Source organism: Berghia stephanieae, chromosome 2, assembly GCF_034508935.2.
Source record: "Berghia stephanieae isolate SIO BIC M18660-M18661 chromosome 2, UCSD_Bste_1.3, whole genome shotgun sequence".
Taxonomy (NCBI): Eukaryota; Metazoa; Mollusca; class Gastropoda; order Nudibranchia; family Aeolidiidae; genus Berghia; species Berghia stephanieae.
The window spans coordinates 51,528,960-51,552,959 of record NC_088361.1 but is presented as its reverse complement, the minus strand read 5'-3'; the positions used below and the strand labels follow the sequence as shown (position 1 = coordinate 51,552,959).

General features: G+C 34.9%; 2 protein-coding genes across 4 annotated transcripts in view; one reads left to right on the top strand and one right to left on the bottom strand.

The window, feature by feature from the left end:
- Positions 1-22,209, top strand: part of LOC144965129 (uncharacterized) — a 32,764-nt gene extending 10,555 nt beyond the window's left edge. For all 3 annotated transcript variants that reach the window (XM_078900093.1, XM_078900091.1, XM_078900092.1), the window contains 9 exons: positions 1,068-1,156; positions 2,350-2,564; positions 6,257-6,320; positions 10,212-10,332; positions 11,536-13,113; positions 16,730-16,928; positions 18,102-18,348; positions 21,143-21,286; positions 21,721-22,209. In XM_078900093.1, coding sequence (XP_078756219.1) covers positions 1,070-1,156; positions 2,350-2,564; positions 6,257-6,320; positions 10,212-10,332; positions 11,536-13,113; positions 16,730-16,928; positions 18,102-18,348; positions 21,143-21,286; positions 21,721-21,846 — 2,781 coding nt within the window. In that variant the 5' untranslated portion in view covers positions 1,068-1,069 and the 3' untranslated portion in view covers positions 21,847-22,209. The remainder of the gene's footprint in view (positions 1-1,067; positions 1,157-2,349; positions 2,565-6,256; positions 6,321-10,211; positions 10,333-11,535; positions 13,114-16,729; positions 16,929-18,101; positions 18,349-21,142; positions 21,287-21,720) is intronic.
- Positions 1-23,719, bottom strand: part of LOC144965133 (cell division cycle protein 23 homolog) — a 232,997-nt gene extending 209,278 nt beyond the window's left edge. The window contains exon 1 of the mRNA XM_078900098.1: positions 23,701-23,719. The gene's annotated coding sequence lies outside the window, so the exon portion shown is untranslated. The remainder of the gene's footprint in view (positions 1-23,700) is intronic.
- Between the last annotated feature and the right edge of the window lie 281 nt (positions 23,720-24,000).

The following is a 24,000-nucleotide window of genomic DNA, read 5'->3' as shown; positions in this document are numbered from 1 at the left end:
GACTAATTTAAAGACTGGCTGGAGACTTCCAGTGTGGAGATGTAGCCATACTCTACTATTACATTATGGCTTAATAATTCAAAACCAATTGTACTGAATAATAATGGCAACTGATACAGAGAACTCGCTGTTTGCATTGATTAAAATAGCATTGCCAACTATGAATGAATTGTGTTGTTTTCTTAAAATTCTAATCGATTGAGTTAAACTTTCTGGGTGGGGTTCCTGGCAGGGTGGCACTTACTGTGTCTTCTATCTCCCTATATCTGTTTTCCAATTTGCTTTCTGTCTTTGTCTTGGAATGAGATAATTTGGTTTTGTCCTGGCCCTGGTGGAGTCCTTGGCTGGGAGGGAAACAGTCAAATGTATAGTTATTGTCTTTGGAGATGATATTTTTTTACTTATAAATCATCTCTCCGTTATCTATTGTTAAATTATTTTGAATGGGTAATGTAAACATTTGAGTTTATTCCTCTTAGTTGGATCCTGTGCTGGTGTCTGGATGGGACTTATAGGTGATCTCAAACTTAGTACATTGATGGTATGCTCTTGGAATCTTCATCTGATCCCTATATGTTACCTGTTCCCCTTTGTCTTACTTTTTCTTAGGTGCTTTATTTGCAATTCTAGAATTTGTCTTTTCCATTTTCTTCCTTTTTGCTGTCGCTGATATAATCTAAACATGTTGCATGTGGTGTAAAACTCTTAAAAACAAAACAAACAAAACAGATAACCTTTTTTTTCTAGATATGCGGTCATGGTGATTTCTTAAAATCCAAAAGCATTATATTGTAGTACATATGGAGACAAAATTATTAATAATACAGATTTTTTTTAAGCCATAAAAGTTCTTAACATGATCAAGAAGGGTTTAATCAACTTGTTCTGTGTCAGCTTTATTCTCCACACCCTTTGCTTCAGTTGTCTAAAGGAAGAGGATTGTCGTGGTTTGGGGAAAAAAATGAATTGTCCCTTCGGACATAATTTTATCGTTTATGTTAGATTGTGTAAAATTTAACATTGATAATGACAATGGGGTTAATGTTTTTAATTTCTGATCCTTTTAGCCATGAGTCATCCATTGGAGAACATCATCAAACAAGGTTATTTGAAGAAGGGCAATGCTGGGGGTAATCGACTCTCAGGCCTGCTACGGGTACGTTTTTAATAGGCTTAATGAGCTTTTTACGCTAACCATTCTTTAAGGAATACCTTGACAGAATCATTCAATCAATAGTACTGTGCAGAATGCTGTTTTTTTTTTTCATCGTTTTTGTTTTGTTTTTTGGGTCTTTTTAAATGTTTTTTGTTGTTTTTTTTTTGGGGGGGGGGGGGGGGGACTTATTTGTTTTAAATGTTATGCAGTGCTCCACCGTGTAAAACTCACTCCACTAATATCATGTAACAAAATTTGTACAAAAGATCACCCCTTGAATGTGCCTCCTCTATGCCTTATAACCTCTATTTTTCACTTAATAATTAACGAAGTTACATAAATTTTAATGAAATTGTCTTGCAAAGGGGAACATCCAAATCAAAATTTGTTTCACAGACAAGCATCTCAATATACGATGAAATTACATGACTTGCTAGTTAATTTTACAGATATATCATAAAAACTGATTTATCTGAGACAATTTTATATCTTGTCCAACACAACGGAGTGCTCTGCAGGTCAGATTAATTCTACGCATATCTGAAGGAGAATGATTTTAAAAGATTTTAAAAATTAAAAACAGCTTTATTATTACACTACTAAAATAGATCCATAAAATCTTGTTTAGACACAAGCACACCTCCCCATCTAATACTCCACTTGGTCTAAACTCGATAAAATTGTCACCAGAGAGGCAGGTTGTTAGATGAGGACCCCTGTAACCAGCTGCAAATTAGTGTGTTTTATTCCTTTGTTTGCAATTATGAAAAATTATGTACACTTGCAATTCTTGCATCAAATTTTGAATGAGAAATTAAATGGACATTTATTAAAAAGAAGTTTCATGATACTGGCTGACAGGAATTTTAAAAATGTAGTACCTCTTTGTTTATTTTATTATTATTATTATTTAAATATACAGTTCTCTGAGTAGTGCATGTTGTCTTGAATAACGTATTTAAAGAGATAGTGACACTCAGTATTAATGCAAACATTTTAAAGAAACTGATACTACTGAAATGGATAATTTCAATTTTGTTGCATACAAAAATTCAATGAAACAACTGATTTAGTGTAAAACTGATGATGGTCATGATTAATTTGGAAAAGAGTCTAGCAGTTTAGATGTGTTAAGTTTCATTTTATTTAAATGCATTTGAATTAAATCTTATTTTATTATTTTCTAATTGCAGAAAATAGAGGGCCAGAAATGGTTTGTTTTCACAGTTCGTCAAAGCATTCCTTATTTAGAGTATTACGACAGTGAGACGGAAGTATTTACACAGCGACCTAGCAACAGTTACTGTCTTTCTCGATGCAACAGTGTCACCTCTTTGAGTCGCTCGAATCCTCCTTCATTTACAATATCCTGCTCTGACAGATTTATTGAGTTGATAGCTTCATCAAGGTAAGTGATATTTTTGTATTTCTTTAAAGTCAAATTATTATTATTATTATAATTATTATTATTATTATTATTATTATTATTATTATTATTATTATTATTATTATTATTATTATTATTATTATTATTATTATTGTTTTTGTTGTTGTTGTTGTTGTTGTTGTTGTTGTTGTTGTTGTTGTTGTTCTTATTTTGCAGCACTATTCTGATTGTTTGAAGTCTTAGAATTTTATCTTTAGTTATCCCAGCCAAAAGAGAATTACAATAATCCAATTTTGATAATGTAGATGTTGTTACTAGCTTTTTCTTTACGTCTTTAGTCAAGTAGGTTTGTACATTAGCAATTTTCTTGAGATGTGAATTCAAACTTTTGCATAGATTCTCAACATGTGAATTCATGCCCAAATCGCTATCTAAAAATACTCCAAAATTTCCAATTGTTTACTTGATTTTATAGAATTGCCATTGATATCTAAGTTCATCACTGGGAATGGACCATTTTTCTGAGGGCATATTGAAAGTAAAAGCCTCCAAGGCCATATTTGCTATGCTTTTGAAAGCATAAATTTAAAGCTATAATTTAGAAAATGTCTCACATAAATTATATGATTTAATAGCGGAGTTAAGCAGATGGACATCAATGCTGAGATAGAGATACAGTCAAAGGGACTCGGTATTCTATTTTGGTTTAAACATATTTCAATTTTGGCATACCTCAAAATTATCATGATTTTCCAGGGGTATAATTATTCCACTGTTATCATTCGACCTACTGTCACACACAAAGCATCACATCAATTTCTTCAACTTTGTGACTTTGTGGTTGAATTGTGTAATATGTTTGTGTTAGTGTGGGGTTGTGTGCACACAAACAGGCGTAGTGGTTGTAGGTGCCAAAGAAAGCAATAGTGTTATAACTCCGTCATCTTTATGGAGTGAAACATTACTGCCCTCAACCAGCACATTGTGTTCTCACAATCAAGTAAGAACGGACTGGTGCAGTCGGGTCGGATTGGTTGGGAGGGGTAGTGAGGCAACTGAGACGAATAAGGCATTGTGGATTAGTGTGGGCAGGAGGGTGGGGGGAGTTGGTGATGAAGTGGAGAGAGTTTCAGCGGAGGTGTGTTGAATGGCTACAAGAGGGCTCATTAGATAACAGTTGTAATGGGAATTTTATTTGGTTATTGGCAATTTCTTTTTCCTTAGGTATTCAGTTATTCTGCAATTTCTTTTCTGTTTAAAGATAGTAGCGGAACCTCCCGATTACGACACCTCCGAATAGCGACAACCTCCTGATAATGACATTGACCCGTGGTCCCGATTTTTTTTCTATTTAAGATCAGTTAAAAAAACCTCCAAATAACGATGCACTTTTTGATAAAACCTCCAAATAACGACATCATTTTGGCGATTTTCTGCAGTTTTCTTAGATATCTGTTACTAAAAATACCGAGTATGAGTACTCAAAGTTTATAAAAACGATTCCTGCTTGAACCAATGAGAACGCAGCTTTTGAAACCAATGAGAACGCAGCTTTTTTTGACGAATCTTGGCTAATATGCATTAATAAAAACCAAGGTATAAATGTAAGTGTAAGCAAGTAAACACAAAATCTTGGAAAATGTGATATGTGGTGATAGAAGTAGTAGTAGTAGTAGTAGTAGTATTAGTAGTAGTAGTAGTAGTAGTAGTAGTAGTCGATGTAGTAGTAGTAGTAGTAATAATAATAATACTAATAATAATAATAATAATAATAGTAGTAGTAGCAGTAGCAGTAGTAGTAGTAGTGTTTTTGTGGGAGGAGGAGGAATTATATCTAACTTGCAGCGTCCAAATTACCTATTTTTGTTTGTTTTAAAGGGTTTTACAGCGCTTGTGACACATCTATGTCACATCAGCGCCAGTAAAAAGGAAGAAAATTGGATAGTAAAAAACATTCTAGATTTACAATTGAAATGACATAGGAAAAAGTAAGACAAAGGGGAATGGTTTAAATAGGGAACATGTAGATTCCAGGAGCACACTATCAGTGTACTCAGTTCAGATCACCTAAAAGTCTCATCCAGACACACGCACAAGAACCCTCTAAGAGGAATACACTACAATGTTTTGTTTGTTTTGTCAATGTTAATAAAAACTGGTCCCACGGGCCTTCCCACACCCACTTTGTCCGCCATCTTGGAAACCTCAAAATAACGACACCTCCGGATAACGACATAAAAACTCGGTCCCGTGGCATGTCATTATCGGGAGGTTCCACTGTAGTGGTTTTCAGTTTATGGATACTTGGTTAACAGAAACAAAGAGGAAGAAATGACAACCTTCTGATTTCTTTTCGGTTTAGCTGTCTTTTTGGTTTAGACTTTTTTGGTTTAACCGGTTTTTACTGAATCTTAAGAGCACCTTCACCACATAGTCACCAATACTCTGGAGCACAGAAAGGTCTCTGCATGATGTGTGCCAAGAATCCTGCCACCTGGATTGAATTACCAAAGAGAGCAGATTTGTAAATGTATTGGCACAACATGAACAAGAAGGTGAAATGTTCCTCTGTCGTATCATCTTTGGAGTTTAATTTTAGGTTCATCATTATGACCCTGAATAGAAACAACAGTCAATAGAATATAGGTATAAGACCTCACCATCCCCTAAAAAGTTCGAAAGTTTCCCCTAATGCAAAAAAGAAATTGTGAGACTGGGTAGTTATTTTCCACAAAGTCTTATTTTCAACAAGAACAGAGCACACAGTCAATTCAACTAGATATATACAATTATTAGAGAAGCTTAAAGGAAGATTGAGGCTGAGTACAGCCACCATTGTCCAGAATGGTAGTGCTTGAGCTTATAAAAGTTGTGAAACACAATCAGCATTGGATCGTTTTGGACTTAAGACCCTGCCACACCCCCCATATAGCCTAGATCTGGTTCCATCTAATTTTTCCTTTTTCCAAAGATCAAAGAATATCTGAAAGGAAACCATTATGAAAATTATGATGAAGTGGAGAGAGATGTTGTGTGTTTAGTGTTAAGACAAGGATGCTGGATTTTACACTGATGGCATTCTATTACTTGTTTGAGTATTCCTTCAGAAAAATGAGTGGATTAGGCACTTCTGTCATTAATGAAAAGAAATGAAATGAGTAGAGAAGTGCCAGAAGACAAAAGAGAATAAAAACGTTTTCGGTGACGGGGAGTTTAACCCAGGACCAATTGTTACGGTACCTCTGCCTGACCATGAGAGGGATGCTGTTCAATCTTGCAACTTCATGAGATCATGAGGATGCTCTACAATCAGGGCTATCCACCACTCAAAAATGTGTCTTTTCGAGGCTCTGCATCAAACGGGAAGGGGACTATGTTGAAAAATGATTTACCATTGTCTCTGGAAAGAGTGAGTTTTTGTTTGGTGCATGGTCTGTGTGTTTAGCTCAATTATCAACAATGGTGTGGCCTTTCAATATGCCCTATTATTATTATTATTATTATTATTATTATTATTATTATTATTATTATATTATTATTATTATTATTATTATTATTTATTATTATTATTATTATTATTACTTTTTATTATTATTATTATTATTATTATTATTATTATTATTATTATTATTATTATTATTATTATTATTATTATTATTATTATTATTATTACTATTATTATTATTATTGAATTTTCATCTTTTTTTTTTCAGAGCTCAGTCGCTTGATTGGGTTACGGATATTGAGACAACATTGACTAGGCTTGGTATACTAAAGGTAAGGCACACTTCAAGAGCAATGTGTATTATGGCTGAATAAATAGAAAATTTGGGGTTGGTACACACAGATGTAAGACTATAATCTGAGTAGTTCTCTAAACGGTTCCTTCTTTTAAAGAAATGGAAGGTAACGATTTTGAAACTAAGGATTAAATGATCTTCTGGAAATACTCTCAGATCAATATTATGTGATTTTAACAATGCAATCAGGCAATCGGGATATCAGCCTTCTGATTTTTCTCCCTCAAATAATGCTATTCATTATTTCCAAGTGCATTTTATCATATGACAATTTAGCTGTCTATATGGATTGTTACAATGATGAGATCTGTGAAATTACACTGCATCAAGACAATTCTCCCCCCATGGTGAGCAGGAAGTCACTTGCTGTGTCTACTATCCGAGTTGATTTCTGTCTTTGTCTTGGAATGAAAAAACTTAGTTTTGTCCTAGCTCTGGCCAGAGCCCTTTACTGGGAGGGAAACAGTCAAATGCATAGTTATTCCGTCTACTTTAATGCTGATAGGAGCCACTTGGAGGAAGCGCTGCGTCACGTGATCACTTTTTTAGCGTTGCTTTAGCGTTGATCACTGGAGCCCACCAACTTCAATTTGATTTAAATTCTATATTATTATTATTCTATATTTTCAAACGGAATTGTGTTCAATTTATATGTTGTGAATTCATTCATCTGGATAGTGTATATATTCGTAAAACTTGTGCAATTTTAAACAATAGTTTAACACCTATTTATCGCCTGCCATCTCGGTCCCTTTGTTTACAAACAATGAACGCCATTTTTGGTTCCGAGTCAGTGATGGAGAAAGAAACAATCGAGAGTAGCCGAGCGGACGATAAGAAAGGGAAAGGAGGTGGTGAAGTGAAAGACGGGGCGAGCGAGAAGGAATGTGTTGGGAAAGGAAGTGTAAGAGGTGTGAAGGGGGAAAGGTAAAGGAAAGAAAACGGAGGGGAGCAGTTACGGTGCTGGTAGTAGTAGCGTTGGTAGCAGTGAACTGGACTTTAATGAAATAAAACAGCAACTCAGTGTGTTGATGGGATTGGTGCCAGTGGTGAGCCAAATGAAGGAGGCCTTTGACCGTTTTAATGAAATGGAGGAGGAAGATGCTAATGTCAATATTGGCCTTTCGCGGCCAATATGTAATGATGACATTGAGTCTGATCTTTCGCGATCAGGCAGTAAAGATGTAAGTAATGCTGACCTTTCGCGGTCAGGCAGTAAAGATGTAGAATGTAATGCTGACCTTTCGCGGTCAGTTGATATGGTGCCAGGCAGTAGTAGAGATGCAGGGATGATGGAGCAGGCATTCTCATATTTCGAGAATGTGGTAGGCAGGACAGAAGTGAAAGGGAAGGTGCTGGCAGAGAATGTTTCAACTGGTGTTACACAGGTTTTATGTGACGGTCTGCCCAAGGATACGATTACTGCTCTCTCTGAAAAATATCCAGTGCCAACAAATTGGTGAAGGAGGCCTTTGACCGTTTTAATGAAATGGAGGAGGAAGATGCTAATGTCAATATTGGCCTTTCGCGGCCAATATGTAATGATGACATTGAGTCTGATCTTTCGCGATCAGGCAGTAAAGATGTAAGTAATGCTGACCTTTCGCGGTCAGGCAGTAAAGATGTAGAATGTAATGCTGACCTTTCGCGGTCAGTTGATATGGTGCCAGGCAGTAGTAGAGATGCAGGGATGATGGAGCAGGCATTCTCATATTTCGAGAATGTGGTAGGCAGGACAGAAGTGAAAGGGAAGGTGCTGGCAGAGAATGTTTCAACTGGTGTTACACAGGTTTTATGTGACGGTCTGCCCAAGGATACGATTACTGCTCTCTCTGAAAAATATCCAGTGCCAGCAAATTGCTCTAGACTAGAGGTTGTCCAATGCAATGAGGAGGTTTTTAAACAGATATCCCCTGCCTCTAGAATGAGGGACGCATCCTTGCAGAAAGTGCAGGTATCGCTTATGAAAGGCATTACTGCTGTTTGCAGGGCTATGGAGATGGTGAAAGGAGATAACAAAGAAGTACTGGAAAATATTTCGGATGGAGTCGCTTTGCTCACCAATGCCTCTCATAGTTTGGATATTTATAGAAGACAGTCACTTCGCGGTGAAATTAGAGATGACCTCAACGCTCTCTGTACGCTTCCTATCCTGTTAGTGACAAGTTATTTGGGAGCAACATTAAAGATAAGATTAAAGACATGAACGATTCTATTCGAGTGGCAAAAACCACAAGGAGATTTTCCCCGTACCCGTCCCATGGCCAGAAAAGGTTTCCTTTTTTAGGCAAAGGTCAACCATGGAAAGGTCAAGGAGGGGGGACAAACACCTTTCGGGGGAATACAAGGACATGGAACAACCACAAACAACACCACAAGCAACACACATTCAAAAGGAGGAATTAAAGGATAAGGTAACCCATTTGCATGGGGGCAGAACTAAATTATTTATATCTACTTGGAAAATGTATACCTCTGATCCTTTTATTATTCAATGTATTTCTGGATGTGCAATTGATTTTTTGTCCCCTCCTGTTCAAATGAAACCAGCTCATACTATCCAATTTAAACAGGATGAAAAGTTAGCTTTACAGGAGATTATAATACATTATGAAAGGGATGGTGTTATCCAGAAATGTACACCGGAGGAGGGTGATTTTGTTAATAATGTTTTCCTTAGGGAGAAACGTGCTATACCCGGTGAGCAGAGGAAAAAGTATCGAATGATATTAAATGTAAAACATCTCAACTCCTTTGTGCGTTATCGCCATTTTAAGTATATAACTTTGATAGATATATTAAAGTTTCAGTTCAATCTTTTATTGAATTAGAATGGTGGAAGTCTGAAGGCGTCCACAGTAAGAAACGATTACATATAGATAACCCTTCTTTTGTGATGAGAACTGATGCTTCAGGTCATGGCTATGGAGCAATTATGAATGATGTTGCCACACAGGGTATGTGGACGGAAGAAGAGCAGATGGATCACATCAACGTTCTAGAAATAAAAGCAGTTTATTTAGGACTTCAATCTTTGTGCAAAGATATTTCCAATTGTCACATTCGGGTAGAAGTAGATAAAATGACAGCTGTTTCTTACATTAATAACATGGGGGGAACCCATTCAGTTAAATGCAATGACATCACACGAGAGTTAATTTTATGGTGCAAAACCAGGGGAATATGGATTTCAGCATGTCATATTCCCGGAGTGGAAAATACCATTGCTGATGATTATAGTAGAAAATTATCTATTCATACTGAGTGGTCGCTTAATCGAGCAGTCAAATGCATAGTTAAAGTTTAGGGAAGTGATATTGTTTTCCTTGTAAATCACCCCTCTGTTATATATTGTTAGTTTTGGTTTTCTGTTTTGAATATATTCAGTTAGAATTTGAGTGTGTTCCTCTTAGTGGGATTCTGTGCACGTGTCAAGATGAGACTTTTAGGTAATCTCAAACTAAGTATTTTGATGGTGTGCACTTGGAATCTACATCTGTTCCCTATTTGATCCAATTCCCCTTTGTCGTATTTTTTCTTGGGTGCTTTAATTGCAATTCTCGAACCTTTTTACCATCACATTTTCTTCCTTTGTACTGGCGCTGATATGACTTAAATGTGTTGCAAGTGCCATAAAACCCTTAAAAATAAACAAACAAGCAAAATGATTCTCAATTTGATTTACTCATTAAATTTTTAAAATTAAAAAATTTTAAATGCTTGTGCATTGATAATGTGTCACTGAATCAGTGATTCAAGTTTATATGAAATGGGGAAAAAGTAATGAACTACACCACTCCTTTTTTAAAAGGATTAATCGAGTCTTATTATTAAAGATTATTTTCTTTTTTTTTCCCCTCAAATGTAGACAGAAGACAATGAACACGTTTACACAGTTTTGCCAGCTGTCGTTCGTCAACCTCGGGTCAACCAAGATGTGCTTGCAGAGAGAAATGCATCAGCATCAGAAATGTCAACCTCCTCTTCAGGTCAAAAATTGTTAATAGTTTGACTAAAGGCTTACTTGGAGCTGATGAAGAGCGAGCGAGCGAGCGAGAGAGAGAGAGAGAGAGAGAGAGAGAGAGAGAGAGAGAGAGAGAGAGAGAGAGAGAGAGAGAGAGAGAGAGAGAGAGAGTAATAAGTCAATAGGATTAAGATCTTTTCGTGATATAGAATATAAAGATCTGGGATCACAACTTTGTCCAACCAATCATTAAGTTTTGAGTGGGTTGGGGGGAAAAAAAATCATAAAATAATCAGTAAATATTCCTTTCATCTTTCTTTGTAGAATTTGATTAATTACTGGCTATTCAAATTATTATTATTATGTGAGAATATCAATCTTCATATATTGAAGCTTTGCTGTTTTCATTTTGAGATTGACCTCTTTTGAAAAAGGGGGTCATTTTGATTGCACAGAGGTTGTTGAAACAAATGTACAATTAAGTTGAAAAAGGAGCATCAATGGTTGCATTGATGTCTTGCAGATGATTATAATTCTGTCACATTAATTTCACTGAGGATAGGTGTATGTAACGGATTTGTGACTGTACTGTAATATGACAAATAGTTTACAATATATCATCATGTGTATAAGATAAGATAAGATAAGATATACTTTATTGATCCTTTCTTTAGCAGAGATTTATAAATGAACTAATTGATGAAAATACGAAGGTAATTAAAACATCATTAATAAACATCAAGTATTATAAAATATAAGTTACAAGCAGTTACAAGCAACGCTATAAAAATCGGACATAAAAGTAGAAAAGAGTTGTAATAATGGATTTGTGATGTAAATATAATTTTAAATAGATTGGGAAGGATTGCACATTGCCAACACAGGTTGATAAAAAGTAAAAATAAAGCATGGTATTTGAATGGATAAATAACTAATGTAGATATAGCACCATGTAAATATGCATTAATAAATAGATTTTAGAGCGAATATAGCATCTTTCAAATTTCAATATAAATCATCATAACAATTCAATAAATCATCTTACAAAGGTGTATGTAGTGACTGTGTAAAGCGTATGCTTAACCTTTCCTTTTAAAATCAGAAATTATTTTGTCACAGTTGCATCACTCACTTTCAGTTTTTGACATGAAAATATCTGTGCTTGATTTTGTTACCCCTTGAATTTGTTAATAGCAAGAGTGTAAACTAATTTTGGTTTTTCATTCAGATTCAATCATGCCATCTAGTCATCAATCTACTGATCAACCTCCACTTGTACCAGCTCCACATGTTCATGCTCCACCTGTACCAGAGCGACCCCCGGCTTTTGTACCGACTCTCAGATGGAGACCCCATGAAAGTACACCACAAAATACAGCAGATTCAGATTTTGAAGTTGGTGCCTCTGCTTCATTTGATTTAGAAAACTCAGAAACAATGCACTGTAGTAATGATAGTGATTTTGTGTCCTGGGATGTTGTGATGAAAGTTAGGGAATCTTATCTCCTAAAAACTGGAGAAGGACAAGCGCCATTTGAGGATGAATTAAAAGATGATGAGACAACATGTGTTGGAGCATGTGCTCTTGAAGACAACAGAGAAAGAGTTACTGACACTTCCAATTCTGTATTTGTGGATGATTTGTACCGAAAGCCTTCGCCAAAACCAAAACATAATTTGTTACAATCAGAAGACACATTAGATTTGACAATATTACCAAATGATTATCATCCATTTTCCAGCCTTGGGTCAGAGTCTGATCTGTCTTTTAACATGGAACACATTGGTAAGATATCACACGTAGAGGAGAATGAGTATTCTTGTCTGCCCTTGACTCTGAAACCGGAAGAACAAAATAAGGTTGAAAGAGATAAGGAAGTTGAACCAAAAGTCAAGCCTATTCCAAGACCTCGAAGAGCAATTTCTTTTAAATCCAATTCTCAGGAAAAACGTGATCTAGATAATGGAGTTAGTAGTGAGGTATATTGTTCAGGAGCAATAAATGCTTTATTTAATTCAGTAGAAGAAGACCAAAGAGAAAGTACAAAAGATGCAGCCGTATTATGGCCATCGCCTAACAGCCTGGAGCTTTATGAGGAGGAAAGTCAGACACAATGTGATGCCAATGAGGCAGAGAATTATACTAAAACATCCAAAAGTAAGGACGAAAATGGCAACTTTTATGATAACAAAAATTCTGAATCTCATTGTGTTTTAGCTCCACCTATCATTCCCCCTCGTGGTGATTCCCTAACTGTTTGGACAACCTCTCCACCTTTATTTCCTCAGTCAGATCTAGAAGGTAAAAATAATCCCAGTGTCTTTTCTCATCCAGCATCATTATCATCTGTTCAAGCCTTCACAACCCCTTCATCTCAGTCATCAAAAGTAATACCACAATCAGATTTTTCTTCATCTTACAAAGTAGGTGCTTCTAACTTTAGTCCTACACATCAAACTCCAGCAATTCCACCTCTCCCAGTACCAAGGAGAAAAACTCTAAAAGCCATGTCAACCCAAGGTGCCTTTCATGCAACAGACAGCAATTCCCAATCAGCTATGGCTGCTCCTCCACAGCTCCCTCGTCGAACTCTGCCCAAATCCATAAGTCTTCCAGACACTCCCCCTGCACTCCCATCCAGAAATTCAAAATCCTTTGTGATTAGGCCAAAGCTGGCTTCAAATTCTCATTTTGTAGAGAGCAACGAGAAGGCTAAATTACTTGAGGACCAGGCATCTGTTGCATCAGGAGCATCTCTCCGAGAAAGAGAGAGAAAGGCACACACATTGTGTGCAACTTCAAGCAGTGAGTAACTTATCTTGCATGTTAGTATTACAGTAAATCTCTGACCATCACCTTTATAATCTCTTTTGATAATTTGAAAGCCGTACAGTGCTGCACAAATTTATAAACTCTTATATTGACTTTCTGTATAAGTTGATGGGGTCTTCTGACCTCCCATAGTAGACAAGAGGGCACTTGCTGTGTCTTCTATTTCCCTATATATGTTTTCCGAGTTACTTTCTGTCTTTGTCTTGAAATGGGATTACTTGGTTAAGTCCTGGCCCTGGCTGGAGTCCTAAGCTGAGAGGAAACAGTCACATGTATAGTATTAGTTTTAGGAGATGATTGTTTCCCTTGTAAATCATCTCTCTGTTCATGTATTGTCATAGTTTGTGTTTTTAATGTATTTTGTAAACATATGAGTGTATTCCTCTTTGTGGGATCTTGTGCTTGTAATTGGATGAGACTTTTAGATGATCTCAAACAAAAGACACTGATGGCTTCTTCTTGGAATTTTCCTCTGTTCCCTATTTTAATCAGTCCCCTTTGTCATACTTTTTCTTGGGTGCTTTTAATTGTAAAATCTAGAATTTTTTACAATCTCATTTTCTTCCTTTTTACTGGCGCTGATATGACATTGATGTGTCAAAGATGCCGTAGCACCCTTAAAATCAAACAAAACAAATTCCACGTCAATTAATATAGCACTACTGTCTTGCTTTTTTTTTTTTGTTGAGGGGGGGGGGGGGGGGGGGGTCTGTTGTGTAATTTAGTAAATGAAGTTCTAATTTATATCAATGTAGATTTGACGATGAATATTTATATCTACTCATGCATTTGTCAAGAATGGTTTCCTGCAGAAGAGACCAATAATAACCAAAGTCATCTTACTAGTCCATAATATCTTGCCACAGAGAGCAATGGCCACCAGTGGCACACAAAAGCAAACCAACATCACTGACTCCTTTATATCCAGCAATGTCCTCCTCTTTTCCTGTATTGGTTGTTTAAGGGCTCTTATATAATCCCAAACGTTCATTCCCCTTTTGAAAATGTTATTATAAGTGAGCTCTATTGCTTTTAGGAAATGAAATAATGATATTTATGAGAAGAGGGGAGGCTCTAAGTAGAATCACCGTTTGTCTGTGAATGCCATTCAGCTCTAATTCTAGTGAATCAGTACATTAATGTATAAATATTATTAGAGAAGCTTGCAGAATGTCACAGCGGCATGATCTTCACCACGCAACCTGTGGGTGCTAGGAAAGGATCATACTCACTGTGCTGTTTGACCTTCAGTCAAACAAGGATTCTTATGTTCTCTCAATGAACATAAAAAAATAGTTTTTTAAACCCGTGGAGCCGTCACTAACCCCAATTTCGATTGTGTGAAACAGACAATAGCAATTGCTTGCTAACCTTTTTGAGAGGATGCTAGACTACCGCAAAGAACTTTCCACCAGACATAACAGACCCAAAACAGACCAACTACCCAATCTCTGTTGGGTGGACGAGGGGCGGGGGCAATATCGGTTCCTTTGCATGCAAAGCAAGTGCTGTATCGTATCAACTGAGCTTTCAGGACCCCCACTCATCAAACATTTATCTGCCTTTCAACATCAATTCATTTTGCCCCTAATTTTTAAAACTCATTGATTTTTTGAAATGTTCGAATTTTATATACAATACAATAAGACAATTATAATTATTGACAATAATTGTCACTGGATATGACACACTGCCTCAATCATTATGTTTTCATCTAGATGCAGAAAGTTGAATTAATTGAAGTCTAAATCAATAAATTCAGTTGAAATGAAATAGGCTTTTATTCACAAAATTGAATCCATATTTTTTTAAAAGACAATAAACAAAGGCATTTTAATAAAGTTTCCTTTATATTTGTGAGAGGGGAAGTTTTTCTTTAAGGTTTATCTAAAAAAGAAAAAAAAACTAACCCTGTTCCGCTGTATGGCACCCCAAAATTAAAAAGAGGGACTGAGTTTCTTGGTCAAGAAATATGAGATGCTCGCAGCAATGCCTTGACCATCTTGTCCCCTGCTATGTCCAAATCCATGTCTTTAAACTGAGAAGTAAAAGACAAGTATTTGATGAAGTTTTAGGCTGAAACCTTTCTGGGGCCCACAACTAGAACATAATACTAGATAATATAGCATAAGATAATAAGAGGAGAAGGAAAATAGAGGCAAAACAAGGTCTAAACTCAAATGACATGAATAACTATAAATACAATGTGTAGTTACAGGATGTTAGAAACATGAAGTGAAAATATTGTCATCACTTGAATGAAATCTGCTGTTTTTGTTTCATTTAGTTGTTAAATGCGCAGGCTCTAAAATTCACAACAGTAAAATCATACATTCAGCATACACAATACATAATACCACACTAGAAGAAGTGAGCAAGGCAAAGTATCTAGGAGTAACAATAACTAACAAACTAAATTGCAAAGGTCATGTAACAAAAGCAAACTCTGCGTTAGGATTCCTCTGAAGAAACTTATATGACAGCAGGAAAGAAATACAATTAAAATGCTACAATATACAAAGCTTCGTAAGACCTACAATAGAATTAGAATATAGCAGCTCTGTCTGGACCCTCACCACAAATCAGAAATCCAAGAAATCGAACAGTACAGGGCAGTTAAATTTATTAATCAAAATAGCAAAGAAAAAAAAGTCATTCAAAAGTGATTTAGATATTGAGCCATTACATCAGAGACTCGTTGACAATATTTTGTAAAGGCCCAAATGACCAAGAGAAATTACCCCCTCGGTGATGTATAGAGAGGAAGAAACCATCAAAGTTTATGCTTCCCCCTTCAAGAGTGGACACTCACTTGTTTCTCTCACACCGTCAATTTTGTGGCAGTGGAATAGCCTCATATCTTCAGAGAAAGAACAGTGGTAACTTCAAAATGTTGAAGTTACAGATAAAGAAAGAAGAAGTTGGTAGGCTACTTGAAATCCCCATAAGAGCAGGAGAACAATGGATTCTACCTAAACCCAGAAGCTGACATTTGTCCTTTTTATTTGGATTTGCGTCCTTGTTCTGGTTTAGCTTGGGCCGTGTCTGGAGAGTTTTGTTGAGAAAGGAACAATAATATGGATATATATTTTTGTGAAAGATTGTATTTTGTGTTTATAAATCATCTCTCAGGCATATTTATGTGTCCAACAATATATTTTTTATAAAGTCTTGAGTGTATTTCTCTTCTTTTTTGGATCCTTTGCTTGCGCCTAGATAGGACTTTACAAAATATTGAAGCTGCTTTTGCTGCTAGGGTGAGATGGCCGAGTGCTTTGCCATTTAACCAGGTTTGGATCCTATTTCATGAGCTTAAATTTTTTTTTAATTGTCAAGAATATTAACTCCCAATTTACTTATGGACAACACAGGTGATTTTGTTGACATTGGACGCTTGTTCAATTGATCATTTACATTCCTTCCTCAATTGATAAGGCAATAAAAATTATGACACAAAGCAGTAGGACTAATTTATTTATTTTTTCAATAATTAATAGCCTCATATGCAGTGTATTTATTGAGACTCTTAGTATTTTTTTTTCTAAATATACTTAACACCAAACTATGATGAAGATTTTATATTCTTTAGGAATGTCAGATTCAAAGCAGTCTGGATTGTCCAGGAAGATGTTATTAGATAGAGCCAACAGTCTGCATACCGTGGTGTCCCTGAAGCAGACCCAAGCAGAAATCCTCCAGACAGAGATTGACAAGACTCATGTCAGTGTGACCTTGACCCAGAAATCGGGTCATGGGTTAGCATTGGTTGACTGGAATAGCATGCCATGGTAAATTTTTTAAAAAGTTTTGTTTTTTTATCGCATTTATTTTCTTTAATTTCTGTCTTTTTCTTTTTTCTTTATATGAGAAATCCTTTGACAACTCCATCAGTATTGAAACAAAAAATAGTGAAAATAAAATTACTTTTATAAAACGGTTAAAAACTGAACTTTACTGTAAGGCATATATATAATTTGGAGGAAGAAGTGGCTGAGTGGTTAAGGCATTGCACTGTGGCCCGGAAGGTCCCGGGTTCGAGCCCCTTGAGCAAGATTATTAACCTCCAATTTGCTCACTTGGACAACATGGGTGATTCCTGTTGACATCAGACATCGTGTTTGATGAAATATCTATATTCCTTCATGGAATGCCTAGGCAAAGATATCTTATGGTGTCGTGGCGAAGGACATAATTAAAAAAAAAAAATTATATATATATAATTTAGACTCTTAGTATGTTTTTTTATTATGATATATTATTTTATTATCATATCAATGTGTTTTTTACATCTCAGTTCTATATTAGTGTATGACATATGATGTGTCAATGTAAAGCGCCAGTGAGCAATTTTAATTGGAACTAGGCGCTATATTAATTCATTATATTATATTATATTATCTTTTACCATCAAACCTATCGTGGCGTTCAATCCTTTAGAGGGAGGTTTGATTCTATTGTGAAATGACATCACAGTTTACCATTTCACCAAGACAGCAGTAATTGTGATGAAAGTCAAACATCAATCAAGACAAGAGTTGCATCCTTGTCATAAACGTCCATTTGAAAACAATCAGGACTGTGGATATAACTAATTTGAAAAAGAGATAAAATAGGATTTTATAACAAATTTTGTCTTCCATTAAAGACTTAAGGGAGTTATCTAGGTAAATATTTTTTTTTACTCTTCACATCACTTTATAAGTTAACCTTTATTTAGAATGATAATAGATACCAGAGTTTATGTCTCAGAAATAATTACCCTGCAAAAAGCATTGTTAAAGGCAAAACAATGCTAGGGTTTAAAAATTTGATTTTCATGTAAGTCTGAAAAATAATAATGTATTAGTTTTTGAATGTGATGCTAACTATCAGTTTCACATGAATCAACATTATTTTCTTTTTGATTAAATAGACTCAGAATCATTGATTTCTTCCTCTAATATTTTGAAAATTAATTTCAGTGTGGCAGGTTGGAATCAAAAGGATTTTCCAAGTTTACATGGGAAACTCCACATTGGAGACATGCTGTTAAGTGTCAACCTCGTCAGGGTGTCCTCATCAGAGATGGCCCAAAAACTGCTCCGGAATGCCACAGAGTCAAAGATTGAGGTGGTATTAAAACGCATGCCCCATGCCAAGGTTTTTGCCATTCGACGGAGTGCAGAGGGACAGAGTCTTGGTCTAAAAAGGGAAGGAGGAACTGCTGAGGTAAAGTGGATAAGGGTTTGATTTACAGGGAATAAATGACTCCCAGTTTATTAATATTAGTCAATGACGACACCTGTTTTCCCCATCTCTTAATAGCTGTAATCTCATCCTTTGGTGTTGTGTTCTTCTGGTCGTTTAACAAGGAGGTTGGGATGTTTATAAGCTCACAATTGTTTTTTGTTTTTCATGATTTTGTTGTGAATTTCTGTGTCATTAGATTATGCCAGTTTCTGAATTCCCACCTTTGCTGGAAGGCATAATATCACAAATTCAAGTAAGTCAACAGTTAACATTGTACAAAATAGCCTGTAACAGTCAATCAAGAACTACCCTTGTCATACGCTTCAACTTCATGGTTGACAAGTGTGTAACAAGTGTGTCACAACCGGACTCCATCACCAGTCCGCACCTGTCAGTAGCTATCGTAGGAAACCACCCTCCCAATGTCAATGGGAGAATGAAAGGCTCGAGCAATATCTAAAATCAAAAACAGATGACGATTCACGGGAGTCAATTATGGAAAACTTTTATTTAGGAGATGACAACCATGTAAAGCCGGCAATTGACACCCGTGTGTGTGTCCAAAGACCAGAGTATTTCAGACTTGACTCATAACAATACAAACTTGCCCATAAATGATAATGACCAACCAGTGGTCAGCGACTGTGGGTTCCATGTATCTGCAGAAATGGATTGCACAAGCGGCAGCATTAAAATCTGAGATGCCAATAACACTCATCACAAAAGTGACATCATTCACAATAGAGCAAACTACACATCCAGTCAGCACAACTCATGGGAGAATGTTCTCAGTCAAAGCATAAATAAAAGGTGTTACATCGAGTAAAGAACACACAAGAGAAGAGTACCCTGGTCTAGACCTCCGTTTTAATGCAAGTGGAAAAGATGACATGTATTTATTTTTTCAAAATACCAGCCATGAGATGATACAGAATGTGACTCAGTCTAAAAGGAATAACAACTTAATAAGAGCGGTGGAAAGTGAGTTTAGAACTTTGATATTTGCAGAAACAGATGATTTAATTGTCAAATTTTGACTTGTTAAAAAATGCTATCATTTCTTTTGTAGTGAAGAATAAGCCATTTCCGACACTGAAATTTAGTGCCTTCATCTGAGAATATAATTGACGTGTCCAAGAGCCTTCCATTGGAAAGTTATCCTAAGGACATGGATGTACAGCCGATGAGGAAACTGCTACTCAGCCTGAAACGATGATTGTCAACGAATCTCTCATCCCTTACCCAATCAAAGGTGAACTGAGAAAAAGGATTTGGTATCAGCAGGTGGTAGCACTTCTAAATCACTGGAGCTACATCTATTTATTGTGTCAATAATGTGTCGTCGTTTTTACAAAGCATCATTTTGATTTAGCCATTTTTTCACTTCATTTCTCATCTTTCTGTGGGTATCATTTTTGCATCAACAGTTACGTCATCAATGACGATATTTAGAACTTCAGTTTGCGTCATCAATGACAATGTTTGATTTTTTTTTTAAACTGTTTGTTATATCACCAGTATCATCAAGCAATGCATTCACCCTCATGTCTGTTTTGACAATTCAGGACACACCATCGTTCATACCTGTGTGAAAATCGTATTATAATTAAATGGAATTATCTGTAATGCCATTCTATCTTTGAAGGATTTGTGCGTGTGTATCTGTATTTTTGCTTGTTTATATGAATGTGTTAGTTTGTATATGTATTAGTGGATGATGTGATAATAAACACAGGAAAATAGTTAGTTGAAAGTCGTGTATATGAACATTGTAGTGAGCACTTGTCACCAAAGCGGCTGAAATCGTCAAAGTTGTCAATGAATGACTATTATTATGTTGTGATTTTTGGTTATATTGATAATAGTAATAGAATGGAAGCAGTAAATGAAAGTATACTGAGGCCTATTATTACTATTGTTATTATTATTATTATTATTATTATTATTATTATTATTATTATTATTATTATTATTATTATTATTATTATCATTATTATTGCTTTTTTTAAAGCCATAAATGATTAGTAAAAGAATGTTATTCCTTTATTATTATAATTGTTAGAATCATTTGTTCAGAGAGATGCTATGGATATTGGCCAATGGCCTACATTAAACTCTTGAACTTGACCTTGAACTTGCTTCAAAATATAGAAATAGACGATCTCCTCTTGCTGCTCCTGCTTACAATAAAATGAGTTGGTGTTGCTTTGATTAGGTGGGAGAAAAGGACTGAAGATCTCTAAGAGATCTCTGAAATTCATAAGGGCAAATAGAATTCAAATTCCAACCATTTCTCAAGGAGACCTAGCATAGTAAAATTTGATTGAATCCATAGACATTTAGTTTGCTTGCTGTATCTTTTATCATCATCATGACATTATCATCATCATCATCATCGTCGTCGTCGTCATCTTCATCATTAACATCATCTATTATTATTATTATTATTATTATTATTATTATTATTATTATTATTATTATTATTATTATTATTATTATTATTATTAGTATTATTATTATTGTTGTTGTTATTATTGTTATTATTTTTTTTTATTATTATTATTATTATTATTATTATTATTATTATTATTATTATTGTGATTATTATTATTATTATTATTATTATTATTATTATTATTATTATTATTATTATTATTATTATTATTATTATTATTATTATTATTATTATTATTATAAGCAGCAGCTATATATATATATATTTTAAAATCATTTTTTTAAAAGATTTTCATTTATTTCTAAAACATGTCCTCAGATTTTGTATGTGGATCCAAATGGCCTGGCAGCAGAGCATGGCTTACCTCAATATGCACCTGGAACCATGGAAAAATCTAGATGTACCTGGTTTCTCACAGAAATTAACAGCCGACCACTTAATATGTTTTTCAAAGACAATGAGGTGAGTAATAATTCACACCAGAATCACATATTTAAATGCATCCGTTTTGAATTTACAAGTTTGGTATTTAGTTTGGTAGTTTGTGATGCATCCAGTAATAGAAATTGTAGCAGTAGCAGAAATGTGGTCCTTCAGAGCCTCCCCTTGGAACTGATGTCCAGGTCTCTCTAGTGTCAAAGTTAAATGGACTGTCGTAAGGTTTTGAGTGTATGTTTAGAAATTGTGAACTTTAAAACAAAATTGTTTTGATTTTTTTCTTTTTCACTCTGTGTAAAATAAGAGATAAATGATTTTTTGTTTGTTTAATTCTTATTTTTAGATTTATAAACAATTCAAATAGGTGTACTTGTTTGTTTGTTTTGTTTTTGTTTTTTTTGTTGTTTTTTTATGTGTGGATTTTTTTCACATAATTTCCATGTTTTTCTTTCAAACAGATTGAACATCTACTTTATGCTGTAGGGAGGGAAATCTCCATTGTTGTCCAGCCCTCTGACTTTATCTTTGAACTTCGGAAAGGGCTGAAGAAGATAAAAAACTACAAGAGTTTTATAACACAATAGATACCATTCGAGTGTATAGTTAAAAATTTAGTATCCTTGTGTTAAGTGGTCCTTGAGTCAAGTGGTCCTAAAGAGTGATTAGGCCAGTGGAGGCGAAGTTTTGTCCAGCCCTCTCTTTATCTTGAACTTTGGAAAGACTGAAAAAGATTTTTACAAGCTACAAGAATATTATTACATTATATCTATCAGTCAAGTATATTGTCAGAAATTTAGTTTTGTCAAGTGGTCCTAAAAAGATATTTGATTGAAGATGACGTCTACCAAATGGTACATTCAAACGTTCATCGAGTTTCGGATTATGTACTAGGTACTGGACCTTTGTGCAGTCGTGTATGTGTGTTTGCATGTGTGTGTGTGTGTGTGAACGCGCAAGTATGTGCGCCTGCAGTGTATGTGCAACATCAAAGAAATACAAAATTGTATTTTAAATTGGAGCATAAATATGTATGCTGTGGGTTGTTTTCATAAATTAAAAATATCATACATGCTACTGTTAATTAATTTTATATACACGAATATATATATAATAGGCAAGATTTTGCATTACTTTTTCTAAAGAAGATCGATTGGGAGATACTGATAACAAATTATTTACATTTTCAATTTGCACATAGATTAAACTCCTGTTTGGAATTAAATGACACGGGCCATTAAAACATATTTTTATAAAATGTCTCGGTATTAGAATGATTTATTGCCAAGTTTCCATTTATTTTGGATATCTGTCTGAAATGCTTTTTTATACAAAGGAAAATACTAACTTTGAATGAAATTCTCCATCCTTTCATTTCTATTTACAGCTTTTAAAGATGTGTCCTTGTTGTTGTTATTATTATTATGATGATGTTGATTATTATTATTATTATTATTATTATTATTATTATTATTATTATTATTATTATTATTATTATTATTATTAGTATTATTATTAGTATTATATTATTATTATTTATGAACGTTTTCAGTAAAGCTTGTTTTAGTTAAAAATCTGAAAAGATATGTATGATAGTATCAGACAAAGCAGAAAGAAACCTAAAAGAAATGATCATCCCAAAAGATCAGTCTTCCTCCACTGAGGATCGAATCTCAGACCTCCTGAGTTTTAGTTAAGGCCCAAGCCAAAGCATCTGGCCAGGGTATTCTGGCCTCCCACGGTGGGCACAGAGATCACTTGCTGATTCGTCTATTCCCTATGTCTATTTTTCTTTTCCATGTTGCTATCTGTCTTTGTTCTGGATTGAGATTGTTCAGGAAAAACCTTGTCTGGGTGGGGATCCTTAGCTGTGAGGGAGACAGTCAAAGGTACAGTACCTTCTATGAGAGATGAATATTTTTCCCCTGTAAATCATTTCTCTGTTATGTACTTTTAAAATAATTAGGTTTATACATATTGTAGTTTTTGAACATTTGTGTATCCTTCATAGCGGGATCCTTCCTGAATGGTAATGTCAAGATAGGCACATTGGTAGATTTATCGTGGAACCTTCTATTCCTATTTTAACCATTCCCCCATTGACTTGCTTTTTCTTGGGTGCGTTTAGCCCCACATCTAGAACTTTTCCTATATCATCTTCCTTTTTACTGGCGCTGAAGTGACCTAATAGCGTTGCAAGCGTTGTAAAACCCCTAAAATCAAACAATCAAACAAGCCTAGGAATAAGAGGAGATGGAGATTACCAGCTATCATAATTTGATTAGACACTCAAATACCTGCAAAATTGTCTATTTCAATAATTCAAAAATATGAAATACCATTAATTATATATATATATATATATATATATATATATATATATATATATATATATATATATATATATATATATATATATATATATTATTTAAAATATTTACCACAATGTTTGGGGCAGTCTACATCGATGTTTCAGGCTTAATTTGCCATCTTCAGGACTGAGTTGTTTTGTTGACTGTTGTTGTTTCTTGAAGTGGTTCCGGTTTGAAGTTAATTAAGAGGAATTTGCGCCGATGGGGACACTTTCCGTAGATCTCATTTTTCATGTTGAGTGTGGCTTCATGAGGTTGTTTGATTATGGTATATTTTTCTTCCAGGCATAAGCTACATTGTTTTGATGTTGGTGTGTATCCTGTTGCTTTAGATAAAATTTTCCATGAAATGTTGTGGTCTATTTTGTT